This window comes from Notothenia rossii (assembly GCF_949606895.1).
Source record: "Notothenia rossii genome assembly, chromosome: 9".
NCBI lineage: Eukaryota > Metazoa > Chordata > Actinopteri > Perciformes > Nototheniidae > Notothenia > Notothenia rossii.
The window spans coordinates 43,553,284-43,573,283 of NC_136907.1; the positions used below are offsets into that span (position 1 = coordinate 43,553,284).

The 20,000-nt window shown below is 43.8% G+C and overlaps 1 protein-coding gene across 1 annotated transcript in view; it reads left to right on the top strand.

Annotated features, from left to right (window-relative positions):
- Window positions 1-20,000, top strand: part of LOC307019691 (chromodomain-helicase-DNA-binding protein 7-like) — a 105,793-nt gene that overhangs the window by 16,001 nt on the left and 69,792 nt on the right. Inside the window, 2 exon segments of the mRNA XM_079650738.1 lie at window positions 13,962-15,483; window positions 16,129-16,427. Coding sequence (XP_079506864.1) covers window positions 14,064-15,483; window positions 16,129-16,427 — 1,719 coding nt within the window. The 5' untranslated portion in view covers window positions 13,962-14,063.

Sequence of the window (20,000 nt, forward strand, 5' to 3'; positions counted from 1 at the left end):
AAAAAAATACTTAAGTTGTTGGTCAAGACACTTTCCATCTGATGAAGGCAAATGCCTTCCCAGATGTAAAAAAGTAGAAAACATTATTCAGTTATAACTGTCAAAACAAACATTATTTACACTATTATGGCTCCTGTTAAAAATGTTTGTAATGTTATCTACTGTAAATTGGTCGAATGAATGCTTCCTCATCCGGAAGCTGACCGAGCCAGACCCGGGCAGGAGTCGAGAGGAGCCGAGCGCATCCGGGAAGCAAACAACATGGTGACGTCGGAGTTCCCGTTAGCCGGCAAATCTAAATCTCTTCGGTCAAAAAATAATTTCCCTTTGGCGCAATACCGCTTCAGTTACGCCACTTATGTGACAGACAAGAAGAGTATGTGACAGACGATAATAGTCAATTCTAATGTCTAACACGTAATGTGGAGAAAGAGATGTCCTGTCTGGGTTGATTGTGCGTTGATCTGTTGGTAATGCCTCGGGGTTCCGGTGGGCATGTAAACAAATGCATAATGCTGCGCTATACTTTGTGGCCTCACCCGGTTGCATAGCGACACTTATGTTTAGGTGTCTTTTAATAAGCAGGTATTCATATCATTAGCTAGAACTAGCTGGATCTGATCGATATGGACATAAAGTAAAGTCTAATCTGACGGGAGAGAGAGAGATCAGCTGCTGCTGACGAGTCGACACGCAGATCTGCATGATCACATGCAGCGGTGAGCGGACAAAACACACACTTCAGGTTAGAATATCACTCGTAGCTATTTTAATTACCTCTCAAACTACCTAAACTAGTTATAGATATGTTAGTTTTACTGTCGGGTCACTCATTACTGGATCCGCAAGCTTTATGATACTGGCTTAATAGATTGCCCGATCGGGCACCAGCAGGTGAGGCTTCATTGCCCGAGCTAAATACTAGATGGCCCCGGGCCATCGGGCAGTCCTTAATGTCGAGCCCTGATATATAGATATATAGATATAGATAGATAGATGGATGCACCGAAAATTATCGGCCGAAAATGGTTTAAAAAGGCCCTTTCGGCTTTCGAAAATGTCAGCTGAACACGTTTTACAATTGCAATCCGCGCCTCTTTCTCTGATATTTTGAAATATCTCCAAGCGGCAGACATGTTGGCTGTGAGCCAGCCGCGAGCATGGTCTCGCGCCGTGCTTGTCGCCGCGTTTGATTACGTCATCACAACCACACGTTAGGTTACCAAACTTATAGGTGCATTTGTTGTTGTTGAAGGCCTTGCTGTTAGTCTTTTATTTACACTTTTGTTGTAGGCATATATATATATATATATGTGTGTGTGTATGTGTATATATATATATATATATATATATATATATATATATATATATATATATATATATATATATATATATATATATATATATATTAGGCTTGGGCAGTATGACGGTATTACCGGTATACATGGGTATTTCGAAATACCGTCGGTATGATTTTCAATACCGTGACGTCACAGACTGTGCGACAAATCACAGATGCGTTTCATTCTATTACACTGACACGGAGTTTGGATAGGGACAACATTGGTTGTAATGCACAGCACGCGCCAGCAGAGGGCAGGGGAGGCCAGTCCGTCTTTCCCGCTCTCAGAGCTCAGCACAGAGCTGAGCTGAGCAAGATGGCGGCAGCATTTGCCGGCCCCGAACTCGGACAACTAGTAAAAAAGAAAAAATGCCTCTGCGCCTGTTTGGGACTATTTTGGGTTTACCTCGTTGCCAGTGACTTCATCCAGCACAACGAGAGACAGAGGCACTTCTTTGGGAATGTTTAAGACGGGGTGAGTGAGTGTTGACATTTTTTAATCCTATGCAACTGGTTGATGGTTTTGTAGTGGAGGTCGGACGGTTTTAAAAAAACGAAGCATGTACGTGCTAAACATTCACGCGAGTAATCCAATGAATCAAATGGAAATAAGGTTTTAACACATGCACGGAATAATATTGCCAAACTAGTTAGTGAATATAGCAAACCTTATTCAATAAGTCAAGTATTTACTCCCGGAAAATGTTTATGTATGATGATATATTGTTAACTTAGCATCACAATGGAACAACGTCGGACCATCTACAAACACGTCCTGTATCCGATTTCAAAATGTGCCATTTGCACAATGTGTCATGTATGCAGCCCTTGTTTTGCACTTCCGTGCATGTCGCGGCTGCATTTTACACCACCGAACATATAATATACCCGTTCGAAACATCTATTTGCCGCCGAACGCCACCTCGCTCAAGTCGACCCAAGTCATACCGTCATATACCGTATGACGGTATGAAAAAAAATGATACCGCCCATGCCTAATATATATATAATATATATATTAGGCTTGGGCGGTATCATTTTTTTCATACCGTCATACCGTGCTGACCATCATACCGTGGTATACGGTATATGACGGAATCAGACCCAATTTAAGGGGTAATTTCTCCCCCCAACATTTTTTTTACTCACTATATCAACAGCCAGCCCCACCAAAAATATTTTCCGACCAGCCGCCACTGACGGTATGACTTGGGTCGACTTGAGTGAGGTGGCGTTCGGCGGCAAATAGATGTTTCGAACGGTATATTATATGTTCGGTGGAAAATGCAGCCCGAGCCGGTAGACGCTCACAAAGTGCTGCGACGTGCGCGCAAGTGCAAAACAAGGGCTGCATACATGACACATTGTGCAAATGGCACATTTTGAGATCGGATACAGGACGCGTTTGTAGATGTCCGACGTTGTTTCCATAGTGAGCTAAGTTAACAATATATCATCATACATAAACATTTTCTGGGAGTAAATACTTGACTTAACTGTGTTCGTTATTCTCCCGTCCAGGAGAGAAGCTTTAAAAGGAGACTAAATGGAGTCTCTGTGAAAGTTCAATTGGGTACTTTAATTAACAAAGGCGCGGGTTGGGTCACAAGCATGATATTGTTCAGTCAGACAAACAGCTGTGATCCGCTCCTCGTTAGGGAAGCCAAGAGTTGGATCTCTCCTCCGGTGCTGTTATATATCCTCTGCTGGCTCCTCCCCGCCTGCCGGCTCGCCTCGTCTCCAATGTCGTTGTTGCATTTAAACAGAGGATTGGCTCCTTTCACATCCAATATATGCTCAACACGCCTTTTCTCCTCATATTCTCTTTCATCACTTTTCATTTAACACATTCTAAACGCTGTAATCAATACTCTAAAAAAATACTTCTCGGCTCGTTTGGTTTCCCGGTCATTCCGGATGTTGTCACATGCTACTCTCGTCTGTAAACAATAATGTATTCAAATAAAACTGTACCTTCATTTAATATTCAGCATGGTAGTATCTCGACATCTATAGTTGTAGTGTTAAATCAGTAGGCTTCGGTTTGCACCACTCCATATCATTTCACTACTAAATTCACCTCTTTAGGAAATCGTATATTAGCCACATGCTACATGCGTAGATGAAGGATTTTCAGAATAAAAGCTTAACTGCTTGTGCACAAGAATGTCTGGTTTTTCAGTATAAAAGAGCATTAAAACTGACGGCATGTTTTAAACTACATTTCCCCATTAAAACATTGATTTTAATTTCTAACACTTATTGAATAAAGTTTGCTATACTCACTAACTAGTTTGGCAATATTATTCCGTGCATGTGTTAAAAAACCTTATTTCCATTTGATTCATTGGATTACTCGCGTGAATGTTTAGCACGTACATGCTTTCGTTTTTTAAAACCGTCCGACCTCGACTACAAAACCAACCAGTTGCATAGGATTAAAAAAATGTCAACACTCACTCACCCCGTCTTAAACATTCCCAAAGAAGTGCCTCCGTCTCTCGTTGTGCTGGATGAAGTCACTGGCGACGAGTAAACCCAAAATAGTCCCAAACAGGCGCAGAGGCATTTTTCTTTTTTACTAGTTGTCCGAGTTCGGGGCCGGCAAATGCTGCCGCCATCTTGCTCAGCTCAGCTCTGTGCTGAGCTCTGAGAGCGGGAAAGACGGACTGGCCTCCCCTGCCCTCTGCTGGCGCGTGCTGTGCATTACAACCAATGTCGTCCCTGTCAAAACTCCGTGTCAGTGTAATAGAATGAAACGCATCTATGATTTGGCGCACAGTCTGTGACGTCACGGTATTGAAAATCATACCGACGGTATTTCGAAATACCCTGGTATACCGTAATACCGTCATACCGCCCAAGCCTAATATATATATATATATATATTTATTTATTTATTTTGCCGGCGGGGGCAATCGGGCTTAAGAGGTTAATGACAACCGCATGAATGATTCATCTTTTCAAGTACCAATGAAAACATGAAATATGAGCTATAAAGTCCAGAGTGAGGGCTATCAGATGTCAAGGGGCTTAAAAGCAGTGTTTCCCAGGTGATGGCGGACAGCGCAGCAGCATTACAGCAATAAGTTGAGGCAGCATCAGCGTTTCTGCCAGACCTGTCTTGGGTAGCTGGGGTTGTTATCTTGGATATGGGCTCGTCTCTGCTGGGTTCCTCAACACGTTTGGTATGGCTGGGCTGCGGGGGGGGGGTAAAACGCCTCATCCTTTGATGAGATTTGGCGTCTAAAGGTGCACACTGCCCGTTCCCCTAATTCCTTCTGCTGTGACAGCTGGGCCTCATACTTTCTATTCTTATCTTATTGTATTTTAGTCGATTGTTTACATTGTACAGTTCTACATTTGATAATAAACCACTTTTTACTGCTACTGCAAAATACAAAACTTTATTTCATACCTTCATACTGCAGCCCTTACATTACATTACATGTCATTTGTTAGACACTTTTATCCAAAGCAACTTGCATACATTCAGTACTCTGGACAATCCCCACAGGAGAAATTAGATAACACAACATTAGAATGAGGATACAATTGGCTATACTACAATAAAAGTCAGAAGATACAAATGTACACGATGATACATAATTTACCTGTCAGTGTTATGATGTTGTATATTAATATAATCTCTGATTAATTACTGATGCATGGAATGTGGTAGCAGCAGTACTTTCAAGGTCCCATGACATGCTTTTCCGGTTATTACCCGTCCCCTTGTGTGTTATGTAGCTTTTTCTGCATGTAAACGGTCTGCAGAGTCAAAAACCCTCAAAGTACACTCTGTAGCAGGGTTTCCGCAAATGTCCGGACAGAATTTATTTTACCGGACAAATTTTAACATGCAACATGTTTCAATAATAATATGAATTGTGTATCAGAGTTTCCGTTAGCAGCTAATTACCGGACTATAACATATGCTGATGTTTAAAACTCAGTTAATGGGGCTCATTTTTATATTACTTCAGTTTATTATCGTAACAGATCGAAAAATTCAGATGCATTTTTCAATAAATGATGCCACAAACACCATAATTATTACATTCAAACTACTTTGAATAATAACACAGGACAAACGGATCCTCTCTTTTCCTCTCTCCCTCCCTCTCTCTCCTGACAGCCCGTCTGTATATCATGCAGCTCGCTAAACTGTGGGTGGGCTTCAGGTGGTTATGCAGAGCTGCGTGTCTCAGAGCAGCTGATCTGATTTCTCTCGCGCGCGTTTGTCCATATCGATCAGATCCAGCTCTCCTGATCAAACTATTAAGAGTGAATATCGGCCGATAGCATCCCTAATTATTACCGGACATTTTGACCGGCAGGTTTTGAATTTACCGATTTTGAATACATTTTACCACCTAAAAACCGGTAATTACCGGCTAACGGAAACCCTGCCCTGTAGCGAGTAAAACTCTAACACAGAAAATATTTTTTTCTTCCTGGGTATGTTGACGTAACAATACCCAAATGGACCAATCCGCGGAACCGTTACGTTACGTCTGAGGAGCCGTTACGTTAACACACACAATCTTGTGAGCACACACACAGACTCACAGCCAGGCTACAGCCAGGCTGCGGGGGGGGGAGTTCGGGCTGGTTTCGCTGTTTCTCGCCGACCCCACGCAGCAACCAGAAAACCACACCAGTAATCCAGCTCACACTGTTGGCTCCTCGCAGCAGCGAGCCTCGCAACGTCCCGCCAACACGGCACCCAGACCCCACGCAGCATTCTCATCTGTTTGTCATGTCTGGTTGCTAATGCCATTGTAACACATAATCACTGATGTTCCGCTGTAATGGTGGTGGACTCATCAGAACAGAGAAGACGAGCTGACCAATCAGAGCACAGTGGGCTCACAGGGAAGGGTGGGGGCAGGAGCTCCAACAAGCCGTTTAGGACAGAGTGAATACACATACTATACAGAGATGCTATATGAGAAACCAATGTGAGTTTGGAAGATTGCACAATATAAATCTATTCTAGTATACCTCAACAATGGAATTATGATCAGTAGAAAGTGCCATGACATGGGACCTTTAAGGTTGCCAGCCATAATGCTTAAATAGTTTCTTTCTGCTTCAGAGAGCTGAAGTTTGTATATATCACGCAGTCTGTCTTCCGGTTGCCTCTTTTGAATGATGAATACACACTACCGCCGCCTGCTGGTAAGGAGTTATTCCCACTCACGCATGCGCAGTTCGTACGTCTTTGCGGTGTGTTACTGTTGGCCAAGACGCACGAGACGTGAGGCGACACAACAGTCGTATTCCGTCGGGACCTGTTCTTTGGTGTCAGCTTGTTGTGTAGGGGCCTTTTAGAGATGTAATCTGCAGACTAATGTTATCTACTGGGAGGCTCTTGTTTAACCTGGGGGCAAAAACGCAACATCTGCAAGAAACGGTGTCTTAACATTTAACAACCTATTAATGTGTTGTGTCATACCCACTTAACGGGAAAAAACTCAGCTAACTGACGATATGATTTTTTAAAAACCAAAATACAACTCTAACACCGAGCCTCTGAATTAGCCCCGAGTGAAAAACGCACTTAGCACAGAACTCACAGTAGAAATACTTTATTAGGTATAAGTATCATCGCTGTGCAACCAAAACTCGCCGCAGCTCAGGCAAACCCAGAGAACACTTTACTGAGCCAAAATGGCAAATATGTCTTACCTTTGCATATACCCTCCAGAAAAACGCGATTCTGCGTTCGCAGAATTTACCGCATAATCAGCTAAATTTAGCAGATTTTTAAAAGGCCGCATATTTATCAAAAGGCCGCATAATCCCCATATTTTTCCACACAAAATTGAGAGAAAAAAAGTTAACTCCTCTTAACGTGAAGTAGTGATGATGATGACGTGACGTCATCAGCTCGCGCATCACAGAAGGTAAACAACACCGTAGAGTGAACGTGTGGAACTCACACGAGAGAGGAAACACCAAGATGAAAAAATCTGATCCATCTCATTTACCGACGAACATTTCTGCTAAAGACCGGGCAAAGCAGTACCCCGATGTCTTTCACGAAAGTGGGGGGAAACTATTCTGCACCCCGTGCAACTGTGTGTTGGAGCATAAGAGAAAGTCGACGGTGACGACCCACTTTGATTCATTCAAACATTCGAAAATGCTTTCTGCTGCTGCGGACAAGAAAGCCAAACAACTCATGTTTACCGAGGCATCAACCTCCAAAACCCTTTCGAGGGCTACAAGAAACGAAGTGAGTAGCCTACAAGATTGAAGCTGGTCAGAGAACGAACGAGTATATGAAAACAGAATGAGGCGGAGATGTGTTTGTGTGTCTGTCTGTGAGAGAGAGAGTGATTAAAATAGCCCAATTGCTTTTACTATTATTATTAAATAAACATTGAATGTGTTTAATTGAATAGGAAAGGGGTTTAATGTTAGTGGCAGGTTGTGTGTGAGAGAGAATAAATAAGACAGCCCAATATTTTATCTTTTTAAAATCATTTTTTGCAACTTTCCGCATATTTCGCAACTTCCCACAATTTCACCGCATAAAATCACATAAAACCCTGCATGTTTCAAGGATTTTAGCCCGCATATTCAAGGGTTTTAGCCCGCATATTCAAGGATTTTAGCCCGCATAATCGAGGATTTTTGCCCACGTTTTTCTGGAGGGTCTATTTGCTGTTTTTCTGATCAAAAGTTGTTTTCAATGGCATTAAAACGAGAACAACGCTGCTGAAGGTTAATGTGTCTGTCACTTTGAAATGATTACTGATAAATCAATCATTCAATTTTTTTCAGAAAAGGAGATTTCATATTAGCTGCTATTAGAGCTACAACCCAGCTTCCGGTTTTTTATGCAAACTGCGTGCGCATCACTTTCACTTCTCAATGGAAATGTTTAGATGGATTTAGGAACTTCCCTCTTGATTCCATTGGCTTTAACGGTTCAAAAGAGGTGTCAATCATCAAAATCGACCGAGGGGGGCCAGAGATATGGCAAATCCACACAAATGACCGCAGAAGTGTTTGTTTTTTTCAGCTAAACCTCTCTTAAAAAGGTCACTTGTTCTTGATGCAGGGTACTTATTATATGTCATAGTTTGGATTCCTAAAGCTTTTAGTCTACTATACAATCGTTCAAGGGTGGTTTTCACTATAAGTAATGTTTTTTATTTTTGGACGGACACTATAATTAACATTTTTTACTATGTTCAATCTGAATTTACTTTAAAATAAAAAACATCAATATTGATTCTAACTTTTTTACATGCAACTCACAGGTTTATCATTGCTTTGAGAAGAAATATGATTAATTTAGCCCTTTTTAGAAGTGAAGATATAGTCAATTGTTCTGGGAATGTCATTTTCCAGTCTGAGGCCTGAAAAACAGGCTCGGGGCTCAACTGGTTAAAGGCCATACGTAATGCGAAGGAACACAGGTGGAGGAAAGAATCTCTTGCCTTTCGTGTCTTAACTCCACCTCTGATCAGATGATGGCTGATACAGAGTACACAGAAAGTGCTTGTACCGCTAATTTCTTTCTGCATTGTAAAATTCACCGTCTAATGTAGTGTGCCTCTCTCCGAGTTGACAGGAAATCAGTGGCCTGTGTTGTAACTTGCAGCAAAGGATGTGAAATTACACTCAATAACTCATCTGCCACACACGCTCACATGCAGGAACTTTTTTTTCATCTTCCGGTAGTGATTGAAATGCACAGGAAGTGATGTAACTCTACAGTGCTGCTGCTTCCAACACTGATCTAGTATCACACAACACATGTTCTGTAATGGCAACATCTGCCGCACAGATATGACTTTGTACAGTCCGTTAGCTTTGAGATCTTTGGTGTCCAGGTGTGACACTATTCAGCTTTTCGGTTTATCTTTGAGTTTTTGTCTGTTATGAGATGTAAGTTTGCACTATGGGCTATAGACTATATTCACTATAGTGTTTTTATTACCCTACAAACCAACGTTGCTGGAACCAAACCCTATCCAGAGATTAAAGAAAAGAAGAATGCTGCACTTATCAGACTGTCAGGTCAACAGCGATGACAGAAACTTTATACGATTTCATTTATAAGGCCAACATTTTCTCCATTTATTCTGGAATAACATTTAACAGGTCTATCCTTTGTTTTCCCTCTGGAGTCTACGGCTATTTTCTCGATTTTTAGACGTTTCCTTAGATCACCTTTTTCAAATGTACTTCTTATAACATGGCACCCCATGTGTTACATATCAGACAATCTCTGGTCTTGCTATAAATGCAAATTACTCACCTTAGAGCAATGTGTGATGAGATAAGTAGCTCTAAAGCGTAACATTTGACCTCCGATTTTCGGAAAATCTTAAACTCTCGTGAAAACACAAATGTACTCATGTCATCCAATTGTTTTGGTGTTTTAGATTTGGTTACCAAAGTCTTAGGATCACAAAAGTAGTGAAATATTTTAGGGCTGTCAAACGATTACATTTTTTAATCAGATTAATCACAGCTTAAAAATTAATTAATCATGATTAATCACCATTCGATATATTCCAAAATATGCCATTTCTTTATGTATATTGTTGTGGGAATGGAAAGATAAATGAAAGAAGGCGGATATATCCATTTAACATAGGCCTACAGTATGTATGTATGTTTATTATAACATTGTTCTGTGTCAAAATGAAAGACAGCACACACACCTATCAATCATCAAACCGTGGAGTCTTATTTCATTACGTGTTTTCTATCAAGCGCAAATGCGCTTTGTGACACAAGTGACGGTACGCATTTCAGATTGTTGCCGCGCATGCGTACCAGTTATGTGCACCCCTGTACTACAGCAAAAGTATTCTCCGTCGGGACTTCCTGCAACAACACCACGCCGTTATCTTGATTCTGATTGGCCAGAAGACATTATCAAAGATGTTCTATTGAGAAGACGATCACTACGTGACAAAAGTTTTCAAAACTGTTTCTGGTCTTCGGTATTTCCAGACAAGTGGCTACTGAAATCAATCTTACTAACTGCTGTCTGTGCAATTCTCGGCGCGAGTTGGCGGACTTTATTTTGCTTACTTTAACATCATTTTTTCCTGGTGGGGCTAAGCCATTTCTTGGTATGGGTGTAGCCTACCCCAGCCATACCCTGGCGCTGCCACTGGTGGGATTTATGGGGCGGGCCATTCTGCACATGCGTTAAATATTTTAACGCAATTAAATCAAAAAATCTATTACCAGCGTTAACGCAATAATTTTGAAAGCATTAAAATATTTGAATTACACTCTATATACATGTGTAATTCATATCTAAAATGAAACAATTAGAATTTTGAGTAAAATAGGTGTTTTCACTCTACTTTCACCACAGCAGGGACTGAGATACATTAGGACTGAATGACTTCACATTACATACCAAGGTTCATGTGATGTGTACACATACAAATTGAGCATTCTCAAACTTTTTTTGTCAACCAACTATTTATATAAATATAAGAAACTGGAAAATCTCTCTTTACAATATTGAAAATCAGAATTTTCAACCAACTATTCATTATAAATGTCAAGACAGTGTCTTTGTCCATCTTCCAAGACACTGGGTCTGGTTGCTGTGTATAGGTGGGGATGATGGTGCATGGGCTGCTTTGTAGGTGGGGGGTACATGTGCTATAGATGGATGGCTTGGAGCTTAACTGGTTAATATATATGAATACAAGTTTCTCTCATATTGCCGTAAGTCAAAATGTTGTGTTTGGATGATTTTAAAACACAACATGTTGTACTTTCTTGCTATGTTGGCTTTACTGGGTCATTAGCACACAGTGGTTACATCACATTACCTACATTTATAGAATCACCACTTAAACGGACAGTACCTGAGAAGCTCTCTTGAAGCTTTAAGATCTTGTATGGTATCTCTTTGCATGCCCTGTCTGTTTGTGACCACAATCATTTGAGCACCTGTCTTTTTTGTTGACAGACTATTTATGGCTCATAGAGACATGAGCCGCGTTCACACCGGAGTACTTTTCCCACTTTAGTTCCGATATAGTTCCGAAATGTCGCGTTCACACCAAAAAGAGCCGGAACTAAAATTAGTTCATGAGAACCTTTTTACCCCCTTTTCCGTCCCTGCTAGAGAGCAGGGACTCATGCGCCTCTCTTGTGAGAAAAGAGCTATATTTCTGATTGGCTGGGCGGATTGCAAACCACGCCCCGTAAAAGTCAAAAAAAGTGTTGTGTGAAGCCACCATTTTATTAGCATTATTAGCATTACCATTAGCCCAGCGCAGAAACGCAGAGAGACTAACTTATGGCAACACAAAATAAAACATGGGAGCGGTGGAGATGAGGAGGTGTCGGCGTTCTGGCGATTTACTCGGAAGGCTTCAGTAGAAGCTGCTGGGACTCCCAGCTTCTACTGAAGCCAGTCCCCAACAACCAGGGACTTCCGGCCGGGGATTTTTGGGCGGCAGTATATGCCGTGAAGTTGTTTGCTGCCTGCCAGTAAACCCGAAGCAGAAGAAGTGACGTCAGCGGCTTCATTTGCCTGATCCACCCCCAGAGACTTATTCCGGTGTGAACGCGATCTGTACTTAGTTCATCATAACTAAAGATTTCTGATGAACTAAGTTCTCATGAACCTTTGCGGGAAAAGTACTGCGGTGTGAATGCGTCTATTGATGCAGGGGGTGTTAATTGCTATTTACACAACAAGAATAGATGCTCCCATCAGCCATTGTGGAGGCAGAAGGTCCAAAATCTTGAAGAAAGACTGTGTTCCTGTATCCCTTTGTCATGCAAATGTATGGAGTATAGCAGTCATCCCCTCATCAGGCCAATGTGTTGATCTATGGCTCCTACATAATGAAGTGTCTTTGGGAAATATTCAGTGTGTATTTGTGAATGTTTAGCGCTCCTGATGAGCAGGTGGCAACTTGTATTGAAGCGTCTTTCTCCAGTGTACGGATGTATTGTTGAATGTTTATGCTAAGTCCAAAAAATGGCAGTAAGGCACTATATAATTGCAGTCTATACTATTTGTTACTGAAAAGGTTAAAGAACTTGCAGTCTATTCAAAAACGATACTCTGATCAGTGGCTACTAAATGTAACTTTATTTTTCAGTACCTTTACACATGAGATAAAGTCCTGACACGTTTTAGTTTTCTGGGTTTGATTCGGAGAGCAAGATAGATTAAAAAGAATTAGGAAAAAGGAGTGGGAGGGATGTAATGGAAAAATAAATGAGGTGAGGGGGGAGGAGAACTCAGCCAAAGTTAGCTTGGGTGTTTTTTTGTTTTGTTGGTTGCTTCTATGCACTGAAAGAAAAATCCTTCCCATCCTGGTCGCTGACATAATGCCTACACACACTTGTTCACGTGTGCTAAGACCCACCTACCTCCACCCACCACTCCATTCAGGCTGCACAGTCCTTCTGATGTTTATCACCCCTTTACACACCCTATGTTTTTTTATTTTTTTTACCCAAATATGACTAACAGAAAAGTAAACTGGCTTAATGCATGTTTATTGACCGTATACTTGGAGAGTTGAACACACACACAGGCTAGAAAAGTAGCAGGTGACTAACTCCCTTGTCTCCACACATCTGGTTAGTTAGCCAGCTGAATGGCTTGAGTAGCTGCCGCCTGCCTGGTGCAATCTGAAGCTCTGTCCTGTTGGCTGGATGGCAGCTGCTGCTGTTCAAACAGAGTTGCATCTGCTGGGCCCTTTGTTCTAATACACACAAGTACTCTCTCTCTCTCTTTCTCTCTCTCACTCTCACTCTCACTCTCACTCTCACTCTCACTCTCTCTCTCACTCCAAGTGTGTGTTTGAAAAGAAGTAAGTTCTTTTGTTTGGTAGTAAAATTGAGGTGGGGGAGGGTTTTAGGGCAGTGCTAATAGGAAGTGTGTTTCAGAGTGTGTGAATAGGCGCTTTCACACCGGAGTACTTTTCCCAGGAATAGTTCCGATATGCGTCCACACCAAAAATATTTTCACCCCTTTTTAGTCCCTGCTAGAGGTCAGGGAATTTCCTGGGTAGAAAAAGGTTCCAATTTCTGATTGGCTGGGAAGACTCCCAGCAGCTTCTACTGAAGCCAATCCCCAACTCCGGGGACTTCTGGCCGGAGACTTCGGGTGGCAGTATACGCCGTGAAGTTGTATGCGGCCTGCAAGTAAACCCAAAGCAGAAGAAGACCAAGTGACGTCAGCCGCTCCCTCAGGGAATTATTCCTGCGTGAACGCGATTTACTAGATAGTTCCAGGAAATAAAAGTTCTGGGGAAAAGTTCTGGGAACTATTCCTGGGAAAAGTACTTGGTGTGAAAGTGCCTAATGTGACTTATTTTTCAATGGGCACTGCATGTCTTTTTCTTGAATGGCTAAAACTGATACATTTGCAAAAGAAAAGAGATTCCATCGCAGCTCTGCAGTGCTTTATGAATGTGGAAACTAAAGTTTGTGTGACTATCAACAAAGGGTTAAGTGCTTTGGGGAATACAATTGCGGAAAAATCATTGAGGCCTGTATTTGGAGTCCTTCATTGTTCAATTTAGCTTTTACTTTGAGCCTTGAGTATTTGGTCTTGTGCACTTATTCCAACTTTGTCTTTCTTTCTTCTCTCCAGGAACTAGGACCATGGAATAGCAAGCTTCATATTAGCAGCTAGCTGATTAGCTCATCACTGCACAGCACAACTCCCTCCATCTGTTGGTCCCCCCTCACAGCTATGGCGGACCCGGGGATGTTGAGTTTGTTTGGGGACGATGCAGGGTTGTTCTCTGATGGATTAGACGGTTTAGGAGACTGCTTTCCTCAGCAGCCTGCCCCTGCGCAATCCAACCCTTTAGCCCAGCAAAATAATCCCTCTCTGAACCATGAGCACCAGGGAAACAGGGGCTACCACCAAGGGATGATCCACGGACCAGGGCAGCCTAAACTGGGACAAATGTATGACCATGGCCCCTACACGGGCTACGATCAACCTGGTGCAGCTGCCGCAGGACGAATGATGTCCCCGAACGGTCCAAGCCAGGGGCCACCTAACGTGAACACAACAATGAATGGCTTGGCTTCCCACTACCATAATAACCCTGCTAACTCTGGCAGCAGCCACCATGGGTACCCGGGTGATGCTGCAGGAGGAAGTGGGGCTGCTGTCTGGGGCCAACAGCAACCGCCGCCGAGCAGATCAGCCTATCAGCAGCCTCCTGCACAACCTGGGGCTGGCCCCAACCAGCTGGGGGGCTACCAGATGTCTCAAGGCAACTATGGTGGGATGCAGGGCCCCCCCACACCAAATGCAGCTCGCATGAACCAACACTACCCTTCACAGGGCATGGCAAATCCCCCACAGAGCATGGCACAACCCACCGCTCAGGACCCAGCACACTACCTGGGACATGTTGGAATGGGGGGCGCCCAGATGCGTCATCCCCAGCCCCAGTCACAACCCCAGGGCTATCCCAACATGGGCCACACATCCCGGTTCCCACACTCCCCCTCCCGACAGCCTTCACACCAGCACCAGCCGGGTATGACAGGGTTTGGGGCCGGCCAGTACCCCGGCTATCAGGCACAGTACGGAGCAATGGGACCCGGGATGGGTCAGGGTGCTAATGTCAATGCTAACACCAGCCAGGCCATGGGACCAGGGCAGCTCGGCCAGAGGTTTACCCAGGGATCAGTCCCAGCAGCTGGCCAACCAGGGCAGCGATACCCCCCCGCACCAGCGCACCAACCCCAGCCCCATCAGGCCCTCTCTGCCCAGATGCAGGGGCAGCCTATGCACCCCCAGAATCTTCCCCAGGCCCAAAACCAGCCCCACCTTGCCCCCCCAGCTCAGGGATCTTATTCCTCCCCTTCATCCATGTCCCCCATGAGGGTTTTGGGGACCCCGACATCACCTCCCCAACAAGGCAGGCCCCCTAGCGCAGGACTAGCCGTACCCCCAGAGGCTTCAGGCTACACAGCCCTGCAGCCTACACCCAACGCTTTGACCCAGAGAACTCCCCAAATCCCTCTGTCTACTCCACACCCCCAACACCAGCAGCCCCACAACATGCCCCCCAATGCTGGGCAAATGTATCCTGGCATGGGGCCGCAGCGTGGTCCTCAAATAGGGCCAAATATGCCTCAGCTCCAGCAAGGTAAGCGCAGGGCAGCTGATGATGTCACATGTTTATATAGTGGTGTTACTTTAGGTCACTGTATTTGCATTCATTCAAATTATTCACTTCCATTTTAGACATTTTAAAACAGCATCTCTAGAAATATTTGAGGGCAACTTTCTCATTTGTAGAAACAGTACACATTGAAGATGATTTACCACAGTTGTAAAACAGTTCAGCTAATGTTCAACCTCTACATTACCTCTAGACTCACACATGGTTACTATTGTAGTAAGTCAGAAGCTTGATGTTGTCTTTAGACCTGTAATGTTCATGAATTGAATGCAAAAGATACTGTTATGCTCTCTGCCAATTTGATGAAAGTTGTTGTTGAACTGAAGTTTCTATTGTTGTTATTTCAATGCTTCTTCAGAACATAGTATAAATGTATGTTTTTCTTTGTTTTTTATTCCTTATTAAAAACGGATTTACCACAGCCAGCTAGTGTTTCTATTAAAGCTTTTTTCTACAACTGCTATTTTGGTGATTGAAATACCGGGAGGGAAAGAATAGGGAAGTGTGTGATCTATTTTTATGCCTTGGTAATTGACAGGAGGGAAAACCCGTTGTTGTTGGCATTATTTATTCAAAGTCAGAATTAATAATCTACTCCTCTCCCTCCAGGGCCACATGAAGCTCCAGTCAGCCAGGGGGGGGACCAGCGTTTGCTCCAGACCCCGCAGCAGCCCCCTCGCAGCGGGCAGCCCCTGCAGGCCCCTTCCATGGGCCCGCATGGAGTTCCGGCCCTAAACCAGGGCTTGGCACCACCCACCCAAAACGCTCAGTCCCAGCCCACACACATGCCACACCACCTGCAGGGCACACCTCCTGCAACCAACACGGCCTCCCACCCATGGGTGCCTCCCGCCTCCCACCCGCTCTCATCACCCCCTCACACCCCACAGAAAGTGCCTCACGTACAGGTGAGTCTCCGTCAGACCAACACTTTGGTGTGTGTGTATGAAAGAGATCCAGGCTGAGCATTTCTTTTTATGTGTGGGTGTATTTCATCCAAGTGTTTATTTTTCATGTGGGTGGGGAAAGTGTGTGTTTGGAGTGTAAGGGAAGTGTGTGTGAGTATCTGTAAATGTCTGTGTGCACTAGGGCTGCAACAAACGACTAATTTGATAATCGATTAATCTATCGATTAATGAAACGATTAATCGATTATTCGGATCGTTAAGGTTTTAACTGTACTACTACTTATATCGATACTGCTTATCGATCCGGTCCTTTTAACGATAGTATTAACGGTTCTTTTGACAATAAATAAGGTAAACTAACTAAACAAATTGTGAACAAAACTAACATTGCTTTTTATTTTAATTAAATGCATAATATTTCACATCAAAAGAAACAACAATGTTTTAACAAATCGTATTAAATAATGTGATAACAGAACTGTAAACAGAATAGCTGAAACTTTAACAAAATAAATAACTCTGTTCCCTCTAATCATTAACCCATATTTTTATAACTGAGTTAACTCTGTGTGTTGCTGCTAGCATACATAACACCTGACGTGGAAACGTTACTCGTGGATGGGGCTACAGAGCTGCTAGAAAGACAGTGGAACCCGGTGCATTTCTCCGTCTGGATGTGGAGCACTTTTGCTAAATGTTTAGACAAATTGCTCGTGTTACTGCCCTTACATGATAAACTGTTATTGCACTTTTGGTAACGAGCATTGTCCACATCGAGACGGCTAAAGTTTAACCACACCTCGGAGCGCGTTCTCTCCGCCATCTCCTCTCTGTGTGTGTGTGTTGCATGCATGTAGCAGCTGCGTGTGTAGACTGCCCCGCCCCCTCGCAAGCAGGCGGGGGAGAGATCTCTCGTCTGAATTGGGAAGATCGAAAATACATTATAGACGCATTTTGTAGTCATATTGCATATTAGAAACGGAGTTGGCGACACTAAGACTGCGATATAATGTTTATGTAGCAATAATACATATGACATCCGTTTTAAATGTCTCCTGTACCGATAAAAAAGAGCGATAACATTGGATCTTAACGGGGTGTAGAACACATGTGATGACGTCACCAACGAATCGACGACTGAATTAGTTGCCAACTAATTTGGTAATCGATAAGGTCGATTAGTTGTTGCACCCCCAGTGTGCACATGACATTTGGAAACACAGCGGTGCTGTGCGCTGGTTCTGTGTGTGTGTGTGTGTGTGTGGCCCTTTGTGTCCTCTACTGCCGGGTTGTGTGTGTGGAAATGGATTTTTGCAGCTGTTTGTTTCCTGTGTGCTGCATATCCTGAGATGTCACACACACACACACACACACACACACACACACACACACACACACACACACACACACACACACACACACAGGCGCCACCAGCATAATCTCTCCTCCCGTTTGCTCCCACATCTCCCCCTCCTCTAGAGAAAACCTCCCTTCCTGTCTCTCTCTTCCCCGTCTCCTCTCTTTCCGCTCTCCCTCTCTCTCTGCCTGTCTCTCTCTCTGCCTGTCTCTCTGTGTGTCCAACTGTTTGTTTGATCTATTTCAGGGTTGTCATCTCTTAGTTAATGTTGTGTAGCCGGATGTGCAGAGAGACAGTTTGGACAAAAAGGGAGGGAGTTGGAGAGGAAGGAAGAAAAAGCTGGGGGGGTGATTAAGATATTGGGGGAGGGGTGAAACACCAAGAGGAAAGAAGTGAGAAAACAAGCAAAGATCTCGAGAGGGAGGGGGGGGCTGCTGGGAAGAGGTTAGCAGTTCTCAATCGCAAAATCCATGTTTGTTTGTGTGAGTGTGCACCGCCGCCACTGCCTGTCACTTGCCCCCCCAGCTTCCATTAGCTTTTTTGTTGCTCAAAGCCCCCATTCTCCACTGACCCATTCACACACAATAGCAGCCCTATCACACACACACACACACACACACACACACACACACACACACACACACACTCTGTGTCTCTCTCTCCCCCTCCCCCCCCCCCCCCCACACACACACACACACACACACACACACACACACACACACACACACACACACACACACACACACACACACACACACACACACACACACACACACAGAGAGAGAGATCAAGACCCTCTATTTCCTCCATTCTTGTTCCCACTACCTCTAGCTTTTCTCTCACTACATCCCCCCCATTCAAGACTCCGTTTTGTGGTTGACATTTCAGCCGTCACTCTTAATTTATCCAGCACTCCTGACCTAGATGCCAGGTTGGCTGGTGAGCTCTGCGCTGCGCCTGGGTGAGCTGCATCCACCGTCCTGACTCTCGCTGCAGGCCCCGCAGCCCCCGTCATCACACAAACACATACACCCCAACAGTGTGGCTTGGGATGGTGCAGTTTAGAATGGGATGGCGTGCGTGTGTGTGTGTGCACTTGTTAGAAAGAGTTACACACACACCAAGCTGGTCAGTCGGTCATAATGACTGTATGTCTGTTACTCTAAGCTCCATCTGTTCACTAAGCATGGTTATCACACGTACACACACACGTGCCTCCGTCAGCAGCTCAAGGTCACAACTCTGGCAGAGTGCAGCGCTGTGACCTTTATTCTACATCTCGCTCGCACACACACAGCGTTGCGTGCAGTACTTTAGTTGACATATAACATGCCTGGCTCGCCCCTCCCCCGCTCATGCATGCTGTCAGAGCTGCCATGCCATCCAGCTCACCCGGCTTCGAGGGAAATGCTTCTCTAATATTTAGTCTCTCGTTTCTCAAGCAGATATCACAAAAGAATGCTTGGTTTCTTTCCTAAATGTTATCCGAACTACATGTTAGTTGTGTGGTACTGTAGTTAGATAGTGAACGCCCTTAAAGAGTCAACAAACTAGGGCAACTTATTTGCATTTTACACCTTTCAAGCTCTATTGTTGTCAAGTTGAACTCTAAGAACTGATGTATAGAAACCTTGTTGAGGTGTCATGAGACAGCTCAGAACCAAAGGCAGCTGATGGCAAATTAAGTAAAGATCAGCTATCGAGAGCCACAGCAGATGAGTTTGGCTGCACTCTGGTCCTGAGCGGTGACACACTTAATCATCCTGTGAGGACAGATAATAAGAGCTCTGCTGTGGTCACCTTGCCGAGCTACTTCTCGTGAGCTGATTCATCCTGGGTTCAATGGTTGAGTGATTTTTATTGGAAACTGTTACACCATTTGAAGAGACGCGCTGCTGTTGCAGAGTCTGAACAGGGAGGAAGTGCTTCCTCCTGTGCACACTGTGATGGTACCTGGATGTTATATCAATGAGAAACAAAAACCAGTATTCACATTCTCAAAATTCAGAATGATCCCAGCAACTGATGAATTATTCACCTTCCCTTTAAGTCTGGTAGCTGATTGTGCTTTAATGTTTGTGTGTATATATATATATATACAGTGGGGCAAAAAAGTATTTAGTCAGTCACCAATTGTGCAAGTTCTCCCACTTAAAAAGATGAGAGGGCTGTCATTTTCATCCTAGGTATACCTCAACTATGAGAGACAAAATGAG